Source organism: Pseudophryne corroboree, chromosome 11 (assembly GCF_028390025.1).
Source record: "Pseudophryne corroboree isolate aPseCor3 chromosome 11, aPseCor3.hap2, whole genome shotgun sequence".
Taxonomy (NCBI): Eukaryota; Metazoa; Chordata; class Amphibia; order Anura; family Myobatrachidae; genus Pseudophryne; species Pseudophryne corroboree.
Window position 1 is genome coordinate 107,351,241 of NC_086454.1, and position 17,550 is coordinate 107,368,790.

General features: G+C 44.8%; 1 protein-coding gene across 1 annotated transcript in view; it reads right to left on the minus strand.

Moving 5' to 3' along the window:
* TH (tyrosine hydroxylase) overlaps window positions 1-17,550 on the minus strand; it is a 160,193-nt gene that overhangs the window by 33,675 nt on the left and 108,968 nt on the right. The window contains exons 9-11 of the mRNA XM_063946119.1: window positions 17,034-17,103; window positions 11,479-11,535; window positions 2,482-2,577 (exon numbers count right to left, since the gene is read on the minus strand). Of these exons, the coding sequence (XP_063802189.1) occupies window positions 2,482-2,577; window positions 11,479-11,535; window positions 17,034-17,103 (223 nt within the window). The remainder of the gene's footprint in view (window positions 1-2,481; window positions 2,578-11,478; window positions 11,536-17,033; window positions 17,104-17,550) is intronic.

Here is a 17,550-nt window from a genome sequence, read left to right on the forward strand (position 1 = left end):
CCCACTGCTGTGTGGCAGTGTTTCATAGATGTGCTATAAACTGCTGTGCTTTTGTGCTGCTGCTCTTTTGCTTAGTAACCAGCCAGCTTGCTGCAGCCTTTGGCCAGGTATGGGTCATTAGGTCGACAAGATTTAGGTTGACAGTCATTAGGTTGACCACTATTGGTCAACATGCATTAGGTCGACATGGTCAAAAGGTTGACCTGGTCATTAGGTCGACATGAACATGGTTGACATGGAAAAAGGTCGACATTGGCTTATTTTGTGTCTTTTTCTTCGTAAAGTGACGGGGAGCCCCAATTAGTGCACCGTGTCCCCTCGCATCGCTCACTTTGCTCACCATGCTTCGGGTAGGTTACCATTCCCAATCATAGTCCAGTATGAAAAAGTTCAAAAAAGGCAAAATAAAATAAAATTGAAAAACGCATGTCGACCTTTTGTCATGTCGACCTTGTTCATGTCAACCTAATGACCATGTTGACCTTTGACCATGTCAACCGAATGCATGTCGACCAATAGTGGTTGACCTAATGACTGTCGACCTAAGTCTTGTGGACTTAATGACCGTAAGCCCTTTGGCCAATATTGGTGAAAACAATAATCTGAGCTGTGAGGTGACAATTTAAAGAAATTAATATTATTGAGGTTAATACTGTAAGAATAAAAAAAAGGTCCAAATTAGGTGATTTTAGCTGTTTTTATAAATTTTTGAATAAAAATACAGATTTAAAACCAAAACACATGGGGGCGTTTTGGCAAAACAAAAAACCTGATGACAAATTAGAACCAAAACCAAAGCACGGTTGTCGGCGCACATCTCTAATAATCAATAGTGAGGTATTAGTACAGATTATTTTTCCACATAGTCCCTATACTTGTCTAAGCATTTGTTCCAATGGTACACCAAGGCATCTATCCCAGCATAGAAGAAATCACTGTCAAGTGCTTGAAGCCAGAACATGCTGGCTTACATAACCGCTTTCCATCCAGTTGCTTCTACAATGGTTCAAAGAGATCAAAATCACTTGGTGCCAGGTCAGGGCTGTAGGGAGGATGGTCCGGTACCTCCTAACGGTAGCACTGCTCATCCTGAACATCTGCTCTGCCGTTATCAAAGGCAGTGCACCAACCCAAACCTGTTTCTGTGACATGACGCTATCACCGTACAACTCAAGTTGGTGATGAATTTCAGCTGCTGATGTGCCCTTCTGATCACACTACTCACCCTCAGTGTATGACTACTGTATGTTTCTGCCAGTCCTGCCATCTCACAATTGATGTTGGGACAGTATGACTGATATGAGGCGTAGTCTAATGGCCGTGAGGGGAAGCAGTGATCTACCTGCCCATGCCTGACAGGAACTTAGAATGAAATAGAGAACATTAGACACTTGAGTGTTCTAGTTACCTAACATTTAGAACCACCCTCGTATTTGTTTCTTATTTCTCAGGAATGTAGATTACACACCGATTTGCTGATATCTGCGCCAATGTTGTTTTGCATCTGGCTGGCAAAGCCGTAGTATCAGCCTAGCAGGTACAATTCTTAATGCATTACTTTATATATAAAATGTTTTCCCACACTAATACCCCTTTCAGACATATGACCCGGGAATTTCCCTGCTTCAGACCCGGGATTTTCTCTTCAGCAAAAAACCTGGGTTTTTCTACAAACCCCCTTTCACACTACACCACAGACCCAGGAAATTCCCGGGTTGGCCCCTTTCAGACATAAGCTGGTTTTTCCAGTTTCGAGGGCAGTCTCATCATTTTAAGGGGATGGTTTGCATGCACACAATAATGAGATCATGCAAAGGGGAGGGCAGGCTATAAATGTATTAGGTGTGGTGCCCATAATGCATTGCTGGATTCATGGCTGACAAGCATTTGTGTAGCATGGAGAGTTTGTTTGCTGTGGTGGAGTTGCTGTTTTACACAGCAAATTATGCTCTAATTAAGATGCTCACCCTGTTCTTAAGCTCTCTGCTTCCTCTCATGCAGCTGTGGCGTCTGTTCTTCTCCGGCTGTCACTGATGAGGTCATCAGCAGGCATCAGGTGGCCCTTCCTGACCAATGAAAACATTTTTCATGCATCCAGAGAGCAAATTCCCGGGTGACGCCGTTCAGACTTAACCCGGGAAGCCAACTCAGGAAGAAAGACCCGGTAAAATCCCAGGTCAATTGCAGGTTTGGCGACCAGGGTCGGTGCCTTTCAGACATACCAAAATCCCGGGTTGATGCACTTTCTTGTGCAAAATCCTGGGAATGTGGAGCATGTCTGAAAGGGGTATTATTATATTGTAAGCTTCTGTTCAAGTTGTTCTATATTATATATTTTTTGTCATTATTCTCTGTACAATGATAAGTATTATTTTGCGCCTATGTAAATAAAGTATAATAATAATCCTCAATAAAGCAGATCTTCTAAAGACTTGACATACATTTACTGATTTCGTCTGTACGTGACAGTGCATTACATACCAACAATTCCCCATAGGATGATAGTAGACCAGCACCATAGGCCTTCGTTTCTCCATCTTGCTTACATAGACCGAACTCCACAGTAAACCAGTAAAGCTACAGCAACACAATAGAATACATCAGTGTAATATAATCAGTACAATAGAATACATTTGTAAGATATAACACATCTGTACAGTATAATACATCAGTACAATATAATAGTTCAGTACAATATAATACATCAGAACAGTATACTACAGTAGGTATACCATCCAACATTGCAGAGCAAGAAACTAGTACAAAATAGAAAAGTGGGCGTGGTCACAGGTAAAGCGGGTGTGTCACTACGGCATTGCTATATAACTCTATGGGACTACGGAGAGTCAGAGACGCTGAACCCGTTTACAAAGCCCACTTTGGCCGGTACAGACCATATAAAAATAGTACTATACCGGCCAAAAAGCGACAGTTGGAGGGTAGGCGGTAAATCAGTACAATATAACAGTTCAGTAAAATATATTCTATCAGGACACCATCAGGCAGAGCCAGCCTTAGCTATAGGCAGGCTAGGCATTTGCCTAGGGCATCCAAGCATGTCTAGGGGCATCCAAGCATGTCCCTGCAGTATCTCATGCTGGGAGGTACAGTCTGCAAACTATCTGTTCATTTCTAAATGTATTCAATCAGTACTTGTATACACTGCTGTTTACATTTGTCAAAAGAATGCACACTGTCCCTTGAACTCCCTCCGACATGCTTGAATGCCCCTGATTTGTGAGACGTTAGACAGCAGAAGCCCAGTAACTGCAATTCCTGGACCTGTGACTTTTTCACTGACTATATACGGTTATTACTGGATGGCTCCTTATGATAACACGTGTATTGTGGAAGACTGCTCTACATAAATCTGACATTACCTATACTGCTTGTGCACATAGGGGAAGGGGGACTCTGCTATCCTGTGTCCCTTATCCCTGTGCAAACCCCAGGTGTCTGCAGGGATATAACATGGGCAATGTACTCCCCACACTTTATTTCTCAGTCAGTCCATGCCGTAAAATTCCATTGCCATCCAGCACTGTAACGTGGTCCGTAAGTTGCGTTGCGCTATTTCTATATGAAACGTCAATGCAGCATGAATTTCAGATGCGTCAGACTGGAGGGCAGAGCATATTGCTCCCACAGTATAAAATAAAGGGCATGCAGTTGCCAGGAGTAACAGACACCAAACAAACACACTGAACAGTGAAGAGAATGGACAGTTGCTACATGTTTGATACTGTTTTTTTGTATAACCAGCAAGTATGGCAGTATCTGGACATTGCTGCAATCTGTATCCAACCAGCAAGCTAAAATAAAGGATGAAGCTTGCAAAGGACGGCATACCCTGTGAGGTCACATTCCTTGTAGGGGTGCCACTTTAATGGGTGCGAGCGCAAGCACTCACCCATCCTGCCACCCCCATCTCATAAAACGCAGACACGGATCTAGGGAGCTGCATGAGTGCACACACTTACTGCAAGCACACCAGCAAGCAAAAGTAAGTTTTATAAAAAAATAAAAAAAAAGCTACTAGCATTACTAATGTGGGGTATATGTGTAAGGGGCATTACTGTGTGGAATTATGTGTATTATGGGCATTACTAATGTGGGGCATATGTGTAAGGGGCATTACTGTGTGGAATTATGTGTATTATGGGCATTACTAATGTGGGGCATTACTGTGTGGAATTATGTGTATTATGGGCATTACTAATGTGGGGCATATGTGTAAGGGGCATTACTGTGTGGAATTATGTGTATTATGGGCATTACTAATGTGGGGCATATGTGTAAGGTGCATTACTGTGTGGAATTATGTGTATCATGGGCATTACTGTTGGGCATTATGCAAGGTTGAACTGGCCCACAGGGTAACCCCCCCGGTGGGCCCCACTGCCTGAGTGTTGCTGGGCCAGAAGCAGAACTAGCGGCGGTGCTAGGGAGGACAAGACAAAATTTTGCCTAGGGCATCAAATTGGCTAGGGCCGGCTCTGCCTTCAGGAGTGTATAAAAGTTCAGTAGAATATAAAAGTCCAATACAGTGAGTATAATAGATTGTAACACTAACAAAACATCAGTTCTACACTTTTTATTTAAACTTCTTTAGTTCTCAGGGATAATTGTAGCACAGGAAATGTGACAGAGGTTTGTATAAGATTGGAATGAGGATAACAGAATACTGCATGGTCCAAATGTTTATTTATAAGCAATGATGTATTACAGTCACAAGTATAATGCCGGTCATTGCTTTATGGTCCCAGATGACCAGGCTTTACTTTTATTCCATGGGATCATTACTTATCCATTTTATTAAATCAGCCCAAGAATGAATATTGATCATTTAGCAATTCCCTAACTCTAACTTTAAGGGTGTTTGTGACAGAGGTTAATGATATGCACATGTAGGAATTCATTCACACTTAGGGGTATATTTACTAAGCTCCCGATTTTGGGGGTCATTCCGAGTTGTTTGCTCGTTGCCGATTTTCACTATACTGCGATTAGTCGCTAACTGCGCATGCGCAAGGTTCGCAGAGCGCATGCGCTTAGTTATTTTACACAAAAGTTAGGTATTTTACTCACGGCATAACAAAGCTTTTTCATCGCTGTGCTGATCGGAGTGTGATTGACAGGAAGTGGGTGTTTCTGGGCGGAAACTGGCCGTTTTATGGGAGTGTGCGGAAAAACGCAGGCGTTCAAGTTGAAAAACGCAGGAGTGGCTGGAGAAACGGGGGAGTGGTTGGGCAAATGCTTGGTGTGTTTGTGACGTCAAACCAGGAACGAAAAGGACTGAGCTGGTCGCAATGGCTGAGTATGTCTGGAGCTACTTAGAAACTGCTAAGAAATTTCTATTCCCAATTCTGCTAATCTTTCGTTCGCACTTCTGCTAAGCTAAGATACACTCCCAGAGGGCGGCGGCTTAGCGTGTGCAACGCTGCTAAAAGCAGCTAGCGAGCGAACAACTCGGAATCACCCCCTTTGACCGATTTTTTTTTTTAAAGTGTCATCTCGGGAATTTACTAAAATCAAATCTCGGAAGTGATGAGGGCATTCATATTTTTTTTTGAAGGCAGAGAAAAAAAATACAAATGAATACACCATCAGTCAAATACGGCTGTTATTTTATACAACTCGGTAATTTACAAAAAATTTGTATTCTCAATCACTGCCGTCAAAAGCCAAACGCTGCCGGGAAAAAGTACAAATCGTAAAAAAAAGCAGTTTTCAAATAGACCTGCAAAAAAAAAAAAAAAAACGCTCACCCGACCCACGAACTGAAAGGGGATCCATGTTTACACATGGATCCCCTTTCCCCGAATGTCGGGACCCCCGTGACTCCTGTCAAAGAGGGTCCCTTCAGCCAATCAGGGAGCGCCACATCATGGCACTCTCCTGATTGGCTGTGCGTGCCTGCACTGTCAGTCATGCAGAGCACTGTGGATACAATGTAGCGTAGCAGCGCTACATTATATCCAATGGTGGGAACTTTGCGGTCTGCGGTAGACCGCGAGGTTAAGTGGGGTCACTCTTGTGGGTGGCCCCACTTAACCTCGCGGTCTACCGCAGACCGCAAAGTTCCCACCATTGGATATAATGTAGCGCCGCTACGCTACATTGTATCCACAGTGCGCCGCCTGACTGACAGTGCAGGAGCGCACAGCCAATCAGGAGAGTGCCATGATGTGGCGGACCCTGATTGGCTGAAGGGACCCTCTTTGACAGGAGTCACGGGGGGTCCTGACATTCGGGGAAAGGGGATCCATGTGTAAACATGGATCCCCTTTCAGTTCGTGGGTCGGATGAGCGGTTTGATTTTTTGGCAAGTACATGGATTATAACTTTTAAGAAGAGGACCGATCTACACCGGATTCTTTGTAAGTATCATTTCATTTACAGGTACCCCTGGATTCTACTGGACAAGCGGACCGAGTGCTTCGGGTCAACATAGGTAAGTATGAATGTATGTAAGTGTGCATGTATGTGCATTAAACTTTTACTTTCACAGTGTCTGTGTTTTGTTTTTATTTGGGTATTTCTTTTGTAGTAGAACTACAGGTACTAGCGGGCCCGTTTCCCCCCCCCCCCCGCATGCTAGTACTTGTGGTTCTCCAAGTACCAGCTTGCGGGGAGGCTTGCTGGGACTTGTAGTTCTGCTACAAAACAATATTTTTTTTAACACAAAAGGCTATCAGCCTCCCATCCACCGCCCACGGATGGAGGGGACAGCCTCGGGCTTCACCCCTGGTCCTTGGGTGGCTTGAGGGGGGGACCCCTTGATTTAAGGGGTCCCCACTCCTCCAGGGTTCCCCGGGCAGGGGTGACTAGTAGGGGATTTAATGCCAGGGCCGCAGGGACCAAGATAAAAGTTTCCCCCGGCTGTAGCATTATCTCTCTGACTAGTGGAGCCCGGTGCTGGTGTTAAAAATACGGGGGACCCCTACATTTTTTTGTCCCCCGTATTTTTTGCACCAGGACCAGGCGCAGAGCCCGGTGCTGGTTGTTTAAATATGGGGGAACCACAGTCATTTTTCCCCCTGTATTTTTACAACAGGGACCGGCTCAAAGAGCCCGAGGCTGGTTATGCTTAGGAGGGGGGACCCCACATAATTTGTTTAAATTTTAACACTTTACACACTTCTCATAATATACACAATGAAGCCCTGCATGGATCTTACAGATCCGGCCGGGATTCATTGTGTTTTGTCAGGCAGTGTTTTACTAATCACTCCCGTAAAACACTGCCCGACATTACGAATGACATCGACATCGGAAAATACGAAAATGCAGAATACGACTGCATAGTAAATGAGACGTAAAAAAAACAAAAGGTTGCAAATTCACAATACCGATGTCATTCGTGTTTATTCTCCCTCCAAATCCCGACAATTATGAATCTTAGTAAATATACCCCTTAGAGAAGATCGTATCTTATTAATGGGGGTAATTCTGAGTTGATCGCAGCAGGATTTTTGTTAGCAGTTGGGCAAAACCATGGCCCTCATTCCGAGTTGTTCACTCGCTAGCTGCTTTTAGCAGCTTTGCACATGCTAAGCCGCCGTCTACTGGGAGTGAATCTTAGCTTTGCAGAATTGCGAACGAAAGATTCGCATAATTGCGAATAGAAATTTATTTGCAGTTTCTGAGTAGCTCGGGACTTACTCTGCCACTGCAATCAGTTCAGTTAGTTTCGTTCCTGGTTTGACGTCACAAACACACCTAGCGTTCGCCCAGACACTCCCCCGTTTCTCCAGCCACTCCCGCGTTTTTCCCAGAAACGGCAGCGTTTTTCCGCACACACCCATAAAACGGCCAGTTTCCGCCCAGAAACACCCACTTCCTGTCAATCACACTCTGATCACCAGAACGAAGAAATTTCTCCGTTAAGCCGTGAGTAAAATACCTAACTTTTTGGCAAATTTACTTGGCGCAGACGCACTGCGAACATTGCGCATGCGCAGTTTGCGACAAATCGCTCCATTGCGAAAACCACTAACGAGCGAACAACTCGGAATGAGTGCCCATGTGCACTGCAGGGGAGGCAGATATAACATGTGCAGAGAGAGTTAGATTTGGGTGGGTTATTTTGTTTCTGTGCAGGGTAAATACTGGCTGCTTTATTTTTACACTGCAATTTAGATTGCAGATTGAACTCACCACACCCAAATCTATCTCTCTCTGCACATGTTATATCTGCCTCCCCTGCAGTGCACATGGTTTTGCCCAACTGCTAACAAAAATCCTGCTGCGATCAACTCAGAATTACCCTCTATTGAGGGCCTATTTATCATTATTTAAACATGCAAATTCTGGATTGCAAATTATAGCACCAATTTAAAAAAAAAATATGTTTTTTATTTGTCACTATTCAACTAAATACTGCAATAGCTAGACTGACCATATTGTCCCTTTAACCTGGGACACTTATGGATTACACAGGTTCTGTGGCTGCTTAAAACCAGGTGAAATGCAGGCTTGTAGTCTGCCAGCCGGGTGTGGTATTGAAAGTCGACAGTAACTAGGTCGACAATGTCTAGGTCGACCACTATTGTTCGACAGTAACTAGGTTGACAGGGTGTCTAGGTCGACAGGGTCTTTAGGTCGACATGTTCTAGGTCGACAGGTCAAAAGGTCGACATGAGTTTTTAATGTTATTTTGGTGTCGTTTTCTTTGTAGAGTGACCGGGAACCCCAATTAGTGCACCACGTCCCCTCGCATGGCTCGCATCGCTCGCATCGCTCGCCATGCTTCGGGCATGGTGCCTTCGCTCCGCTACCGCTTCGCTCGGCACAGATTACCGTTCCAATCGTAGTCCACGTGGATCGTTAAGTATGAAAAGAAGAAAAATTGTGAAAAACTCATGTCGACCTTTTGACCTGTCGACCTAGAACATGTCGACCTAAAGACCCTGTCGACCTAATTACTGTCGACCAATAGTGGTCGACCTAGACATTGTCGACCTAGTTACTGTCGACTTTCAATCCGGATCCCCTGCCAGCCATAGATCCTGTGTATTTCATGAGTGTCCAGGTTAAAGGGATAATATGGTCAGCCTACAGTATCTAACAGTCAGCTGAGCAAAACGCAGCTGCCATATCCAGAACAATAATGGGCCCTACAAATTTGTCGATCCGCCGCCAAGCTGCCCGACGGCGGATATGGCCGACGGGCGATCCGGCGGCAGGGGGGCAGTGAAGTTTCTTCACTCCCCCCATCACCCGACTCCATAGCAGTGCATGCTAATATGGATGAGATTGTCCATATTGGCCTGCATGCATAAGCGACGGGGCACCAACGATGAACGAGCGCGGGGCCGCGCATCGTTCATCATTGGTGCCTACACACAGAATAATATGAACGAGTTCTCGTTCATTAATGAACGAGAACGTTCATATCGTTCTGTTTTATCTGCCAGTGTGTAGGGCCCTTAAGAGAGAGCCATAGCACTATGAAGTCCCACATTATGCCCTTTGGGGGAGGGGTGGCGGTGCATGCCTGGATTCAGGAGACAAGATTTTACCTTTTAAGGTATGTTACTTTAATCTTTCCCTTCACAGTAGATTTGCTGCCATGCTGTCTGTTACTGCAGAGCACGAGCCACAGAACTCTTAGGAGTCTATCTACTAAGCCTTGGAGAGAGATAAAGTGGACAGATATAAAGTACTAACTGTTATTTTTCCAACACACCCTGCACAATGTCAGTTCGGAAGCTGATTTGTTGGTACGTTATATCCGTCCACTTTATCTCACTCCAAGCTTTAATACATAGACCCCTTAGTCTTGCAAGATGACACAGGGGCCCATTTATCATTGATCCATTTGCAATGCGATCTGGGTGCAATATTCGTTCCCAAGATCAGAATGCGATCACATTGGAAGCATGTATCAATTAAAACCCGCAAGGACACGTTTTCGACGGGGGTCAATTTTGGGCATTCCAGAAATTGATAAATCTGGCAGCATCACATCCCCCATAGAAACCTATGAGGGATGTGGCTGCCGGTGGCAATGAAGGATTGTAGCAGGTATCAGAGATAACTGCTGCGGTTCCTCATATATTCATTCAGAGGATACTTAATATTTGTGGCTAACCCCCAAAAATATGTGTTTTCAGGTAAAAAGCAGCAAATACTGTTATTGTAATATTTATTGTAGATAAATGGGCCCCTTATCCTTATCTCACTAGACTAAGCTATTTCCTTCTGGAAACTTCCATCCTGGCAGATGTCAGCGCCACAGTCTGCAGCACAGGTAAATTCAGGCGGCATGAAATGGCTGAGTTAGGGGCATGATATGCCTGGATGAGGGGGCATGAAGGTCAGTTGAGGGGGCATAAAATGGCAAAGTGACGAAGCATGACATTTCTAGTGGGGGCATGAAATAGCTTGGTAAGGGGGTATGAAATGGCCTGTGGGCGGCATGACATTTACAAATATATAAGGGGACAATACACAGAGCTAGCGGGAGATTTGTTTTATGTAAGATCAAGACAAAGGACACGTGGACACCCGCTTAGGTTGGAGGAGAGGAGATTTTGCACACAGAGACGGAAAGGTTTCTTCACAGTAAGGACAATACATATTTGGAATTCCCTGCCTAAGAGAGTAGTAATGGCGGACTTGGTCATTACTTTTAAGTATGGGCTAGATAAATTCCTAATGGATAAGGATATACAGGGTTATGGTGGGTAAATCAAGCACTATAGTAATAATTAAAAAAAAGTAATAGACATAATGTCTAAACATTCACCACAGTTTAATTTAGTCTTAAAAATTTAATAGCGTAGGAGATCACTAACAGGTTGAACTCGGTGGACAATTTGTCTTTTTTCAACCTCAGAAACTATGTTACTATGTTAGTATGTCTAGTGACAGGGCATGAATGGCTGGGTGGGGGGCATGACATGTCTGGTGACGGGGCATGAATGGCTGGGTGGGGGGCATGACATGTCTGGAGACAGGGGATGAATGGCTGGGTGAGGGGCATGCTATGGATAGCTGAGGTGCATGATATGGACAGGTGAGGGACATGAAATGGTTGGTGGGGGCATGAAATGTCTGGTGAGGGGGCATGAAATGGCTTGGTTAGGACTATGACGTGGATAGGTGAGGGAAACTAAATTGCTTAGTAAGGGAGCATAAAATTGCTTGGTATGATATGGCTTGATGGGGGCAAAAATATGTCTGGTGAGGGGGCATGAAATAGCTAAGTGAGTGGCATGGAATGAGAGATGATGGGCATGAACTGGCTTGGTAAGGGGGTATGAAACAGCTTGGTGAGACGCATGACATAGCTGGGTAAGGGGCACCAAGTCTCTATACTACACTTCTGTTACCAAGTGAAATTGGCTAATCCCTGATCCCACTTGGTGCACAGTTTAGCATGTTTATATGTTGTTACATACAGTATGGCTTCATACTCCTCATACAATACACATATCTGCATCATGCACAGAAGCATCACACAGTTCTTACCGTCGCCAGTTTCTCTATCTCTTCATCTGTCACTCCAAGTGATGCCAAACCAATGTCCTGAATGAGAAATACACATTATGAACCTGAGGTAAAATGGTAACAGTTTTACTTATATGTTTCAGTTTTGTACCTGGAGTGTGATTTACATCTATACAAGATGTGTGACAGGAGATGCCTGTTTCAAACCTCTTCTATTGCACTTGCATGGCGTGACATCATTACAAGATTTAACATGCCCCCCAGTGTAAACTATAGTGAGGTCCTTGGGCCCTTAGAATCAGGAAGCCACTAGTTGTGTGCTACAGCTTTGAAATTTATTATTTGGGACATCACAGAGTGGCATTAAATAGACATTGCTGCACTCTCCAACAAAAGGGAGAGCAAAAACGAAGAGATGTAAAGTTTAAATTAGAACTCACTTTAAATATGTCGATATAGGGGGTAATGTATCAGAATTTCTAAAGAAAACCAGTGGAGATGTTGCTCTTATCAACCAATTAAATTCTAGATATCATCTAGTACATTCTATAAAATATTAGCTAGAATATGATAGGTTGCTGTGAGCAACAACTCAACCAGCCCACTTTAGAAGGTTTGGTATAGTCGTATATCCCCCACAAATAGCTCTACCCCTACTGATAGTGACCATACAGAACCATGGCTCAGGAACAAGCTTGTTTTGTTCTTAACATAGTTATAGATGAAAGTTCAAGTCCCAGTAAGTCAGGGGTTCCTGCTGGTGACAGACAATGTCTAGTCCACATTATTCAAACCAGAATTACAAATGTTTCATTATTAAACTAGTAACATATGTGCCAATATAGTTGGATAAACTCAGGGGGGATCTACTATGAAACTAATAACGCTTAAGCTTCAGGGCCCCTTATTCCAGAGGGGCCCATTTTCACCTCTTGTTATTATGTACTGTATGGTTATAGCTCGTCACCAATAACACCACGACAACCAGGCTTCTAGTACAGCATAGCTACTATTACAGCTTGGATACGCATCGCTAAGTCCCGCGGAGGCTGTTGGGTGTTGTAATCTATCTCTGTGATTTGCACTCTGTAATACCCCTTTTACACTCGCAGAAAAATCCCGGGATATTGCACGTGAACGCGCATCATCCCGGGATTCTTCTCAGTGTAAATGGGTACAGGGACAATTTCCCGGGACGAGCATCCCGGGATTTCATCCCAGGTCAAAAGCAGGGTTGAACCCGGGACCGTCCCGGGAAGCTGGGTAGTGTGAAAGGGCCCGTCCCGGGATTCACTACCCGGGACTGTTAAAAGGCCTCCGATTGGAGCTTTCATGGGCTCAGAAAAGATGATGTCATCATTCAGAGCCCTGGGGAGCGTCCTTGATGCGTGTGAGGAAGGCAGCATGGCGACCTGGACAGACCAGGAGGTGAGAGAGTTGCTGAGCATTAGGGGAGAGGAGGAAATTATGAGGCAGATCACAGGCACAGTCAAAGATGCAGTCATTTATAAAAACATCTCCAAGATGCTGCAAGCCAGGGGAATCATCCGCACACAGCAGCAAGTGTTAAACAAAATGAAAACTCTTAAAAAGCATTTCCTTAAGGTGCATGACAACAACAGGAAAAAGAGCGGTGTTGGCCGTATCGACTGGCAGTACTATGACATGTGCGCCAATATCTTTGGAAACACAGCTATATGCAGTCCGGTGAGTCTGTCTTCCAGTTCACAGTACACTGCTACAGAAGGCACTCCAGAAGAGACACAGACAAGCAGTGACGTCTGTCCATCATCACCGTTGTTAATTGACGACACACCTGAGGACAGCGACACATCATCCCAGCCGTCCATAAACACATCCAGAAACGACGACAGCATAACTGCAACCATTGAAGACGTCGTGGATGCTCAGACCAGTGACAGTGGGACTGTACAAAGTGCCGTCACCCCAACTTTACAGAAAAACAGTAAGTACATGTTTAGAAATTAACACTCATAGCACAAATCCACAATTGTTAATCATCCGGTTATGTGCGTAGTATGAGTGGCCAGTGTGGCGGCAGCGTGGCGAGCGCTAATGAGCCCCTTGCAGGATCACTGCGCTCAACACGCTGCTGGCACGGTGGCACACTTTGCATTTTCTGCCCCCACGCAGGGGGGCTTTGCATTTTTAAAAAAAGTTCAATGTTGCAGAGTAGCTAGTGTATAGGTGGATTAATGCCACAAACACATGTTTGCTAACGCTGCTATTTTTATATACGCTCATTTTGTATTTCTTCTCTTCACAGTTTACACCGTACCGCCTAGAAGGAAGAAATTGAACAGAGCGGAGCAAGTGGCTAAAGCCATGTCAAATGTCCTTGTCGACCAACTCCGAGAGATGGACGCTACAATGTCCGCACAGGAGGATGCAAGGCTCGACAGGTTTCTAGAGGCAGAACGCCAAATGCATGATGCATTCCTTTCCCAAGTCATGACAATGCAGGAACGCATGAGTAGAGAGCAGTATGACCGCCACAGGGAATTGCACCAAATGAACATGGCGTTCTATGAGCGTATGACCAATACCTCAAGAGCACCAAACCAACACCACAACTCACAATACCCCCCTGAGCAGGGTTTTTCATCATTTAATCCTGGTCCATACTATGCCCCAAATACTGCACCATCTAGTGCGCCAAGCCCAGAGTTTACTGTATTGCGCAATTTGCCGTGAAACACAGTGAATTGCTTTTTTTGGTTGTTATTTGTTGTTAAATAACCACAGTGTGGTCATTGTTTATGCACAACTGTTTGTGCCTTCCTTCATTTTTTTCTATGTTCTGTTTTGTATAGTGTCTACATTAAAGCACTTTTTATTTATTTTTTACACAGTGATAATATACTGCAGGGACACTGTGGTTTATGGTGTTGTATCTACAAACCTACCAGTGTTTTTTTTTTTTTTATGCCAATAAAAACTTGTTTGCAAATCTAGGCATAACATTCCCATTTGTGCGTAAAGTAGACCATGTTTACAGTGTTTTCTACATTGTTTATGCATATATACACAGTTGCTGGCAATGTGTTTTTTTTTGGAAAAACATAAATAATGAACCCAAAGATCAAAGGTGGAATACAAAATAAAAACATTTTCATTCACCAAACATGTTGTGCTGATTCTTAAACACTATTGTACCAGTGCTGCAAGGTTGGACGTAATAGTGTGGCGTATTTGTTCTGCAGCGGAGTTTGAGGCAGTCCCAAACAAAGCACCTTCCACATGTGGGTTTATAACCTCAGGGTCCTGCACAGTCCACTCAGGAAGGAATAGCTCATTTTGCAGTTCACAGATGTTGTGCAGTATACAGCACGCAGCTACTACATTAGGCATATTCATAAGGTCCACATCATTGCGCTTCATCAAACAACGCCATCTTCCTTTTAACCTGCCAAAGGCGTTCTCAACCACCATCCTTGCTGAACTCAGGGTGTGAGTATAGGTTTGTTGCTCTGGGGTTAACTGGACCTGTTGGGTGTAGCCTTTCATAATCCAGGGGCGTAAAGGGTATGCAGCATCCCCGATGATGTGGACAGGGATCTCCACCCCATTCACAATCTTTGCACACTCTTTGGGGTACAGCCAGCCTCCCTGCTTCTCCTCTACGATGTTGTACAGGTCAGAATTGGCAAGAACTCGGGAGTCATGAGATCGGCCTGGCCAGCCAATAAACACATCTAGGAAACTAAAGAACAGTAAAATTGAAAACAATTAGAATGTAAAACTCACACATGCAACTCATCCCACCACCCCAAAAATAAACACTTACCAATATTTGTGGTCCACAACAGCCTGTAATATGATGGAGTGCCAGCCCTTCCTATTAAAATAGTCAGCATGGTTGTCACGTGGGGCAATAATGGGGATGTGTGTCCCATCAATCGCTCCTCCACACTGCGGATAGCCTCGCTTCACAAATCCAATGATGGTATCCTGTAAGCGCTGTCCTTGTGGTAGAGATATGAAGCGCTTGTATAAGGTAGATACAATTGCTTTAGTCACCTGGTGGACTATGACACAGCAGGTGGAGATTGCAACACCGAACAAGCATGAGACTGAGCGGTACTCTCCTGGGGTAGCATACCACCACAATGCAATAGCTAATCTCCTGCGTGCCTCGATGGGTCTCCTAAGCCTGGTGGTCTGCATGTCAAGTGCTGGGGTAAGTAATTCCAGGATGTAGTTAAAGGTTGCACGAGACACACGGAAGTTATCCATCCACTCCTCATCCTGGTAAGCTTCCACGGTCCTCATAAAGGCTTCTCCGTGCCGGCGATCTCTGGACCAAAATGAGCGGTTAGGGCCCATACTCACGCTCAGTATGATACTCATCCTGGATGATATGAAGGCTCTCCTCCTGCGCAAATATTGGCGGCGACTAGCAGCCCTATCCAGCATAAATTGCGCCCTCCTCCTCCTCATAAAATATATGTGCAGTATACTGCACAGTGTGATAAGCTGCATCATGCTGTCAGTGGCTGTATGAAACATCTGCAAAGCAGAAAGAATCATGAGCTCAGGCATACACACTGGTACTCCGTCGGCCATGACTGCAGCAATGGTGTGAGCAGGCACCACCCCTCCCTTTGTTGACTAGTGTGACCTCATCAATGTGAGCCAGAAAAGGCCATTTCTAATGACACACATGTGCATTTGCAGGGATATCCCGGGATCAGTGTAAATGGGGCTGTCCCGGGTCGATCCCAGGTCTTAGTGCAGTGTGAAAGGGGTCAGTCCCGGGAAGGCATCCCGGGACGCATCCCGGGAAGCATCCCGGGAGTGACCCGGGAGTGCGAGTGTAAAAGTGGTATCAATAGCGTGTTCCCAGGAGCCTGTAGAACTTCTCTTTGTGACATTCCCAGGAATGGTGGAGACTACGAGGGCCTGTCCTAGGAAGAAGGCTGGGAGCAATGAAAGGTGAGAAGGAGGCCAGGACAAGGAGGTGTCTACTAAGGTAATTTTGCCGGCTCTGAGCACTGTGTGTGCTGTCAGATGTTTACTGAAGAGGTGGGGGGTGAGACAGGTGATTAATGAAATGGGGGTGTCTGTGAGGTAATTATTGTGATTATTGTGGGGTGTCTGATAGGTGATTATTGAAGAGGGTTGCTGTTAGATGATTATTGAACGGGTTGAGTGCTGTGAGAGGTACACATTAAAGGTGCCGGGACCTGCCCTGTAGACTCTTTCACCCCGTTACCCACAACATCTGCCACCGCAGACTCTCTCACCATGCCAAATACCTGACCTGTCCCCACTGTATGGCAACAAGGTTCTTTGGACCTTGTTCGATGTTGCCCTATTGTTGATGGGGCCCCCATAACAGTTCAAGCTTCAGGGGCCCAAAAATGTAGAACCACCACTGGATACAGTACTTCAAAGTTGGCATGTATGTATATGACCAGCAAGGTGAGCTTTCAAGGCAGCCATATGTAATGCAAAATATGCCACATACATGCTGTACAGTAGTCATTCAAACTGAAATACAGTAGCTGATCGCCAAGAGTCTGGAGTTAGACATACAATCATTCTACACATACCTGGGAAAACTGAGCAAATGTTTTATCAGCCAGCATGGGCACATGCCCCAGCAGCTCATGACAGCAGTCTCTGCAGAGACACAAAGCAAAGTAGTGAATTCACTGAATACAATATTCCTACCGCCATACTGATCTAATTATATATTGCGTAGCTACTATCATTCAGTTCCTTTGCCATATAGTATGCTCACTCTCACGGCAGGGTGTGGTGAGCTCCTGGGGACTAGGCAATAGACCCACATGAGACTAGTCAGTAGTATATGTTCACACTGTTCTGCTATGCCCTGTAACATTGAATGTCCACTCTATCTATCTATCTATCTATCTATCTATCTATCTATCTATCTATCTATCTATCTATCTATCTATCTATCCAGATGTGTCCATTTACATCCATCCTCAAATCGCACCAAGCAGTTCACTTTCTTGCACAGACTTTGTGATTAAGCAGAGTCATGCACCAGCCATACACTTTTTTACACAATAGGCATCTTATTGGCATCACTAATATGACAAC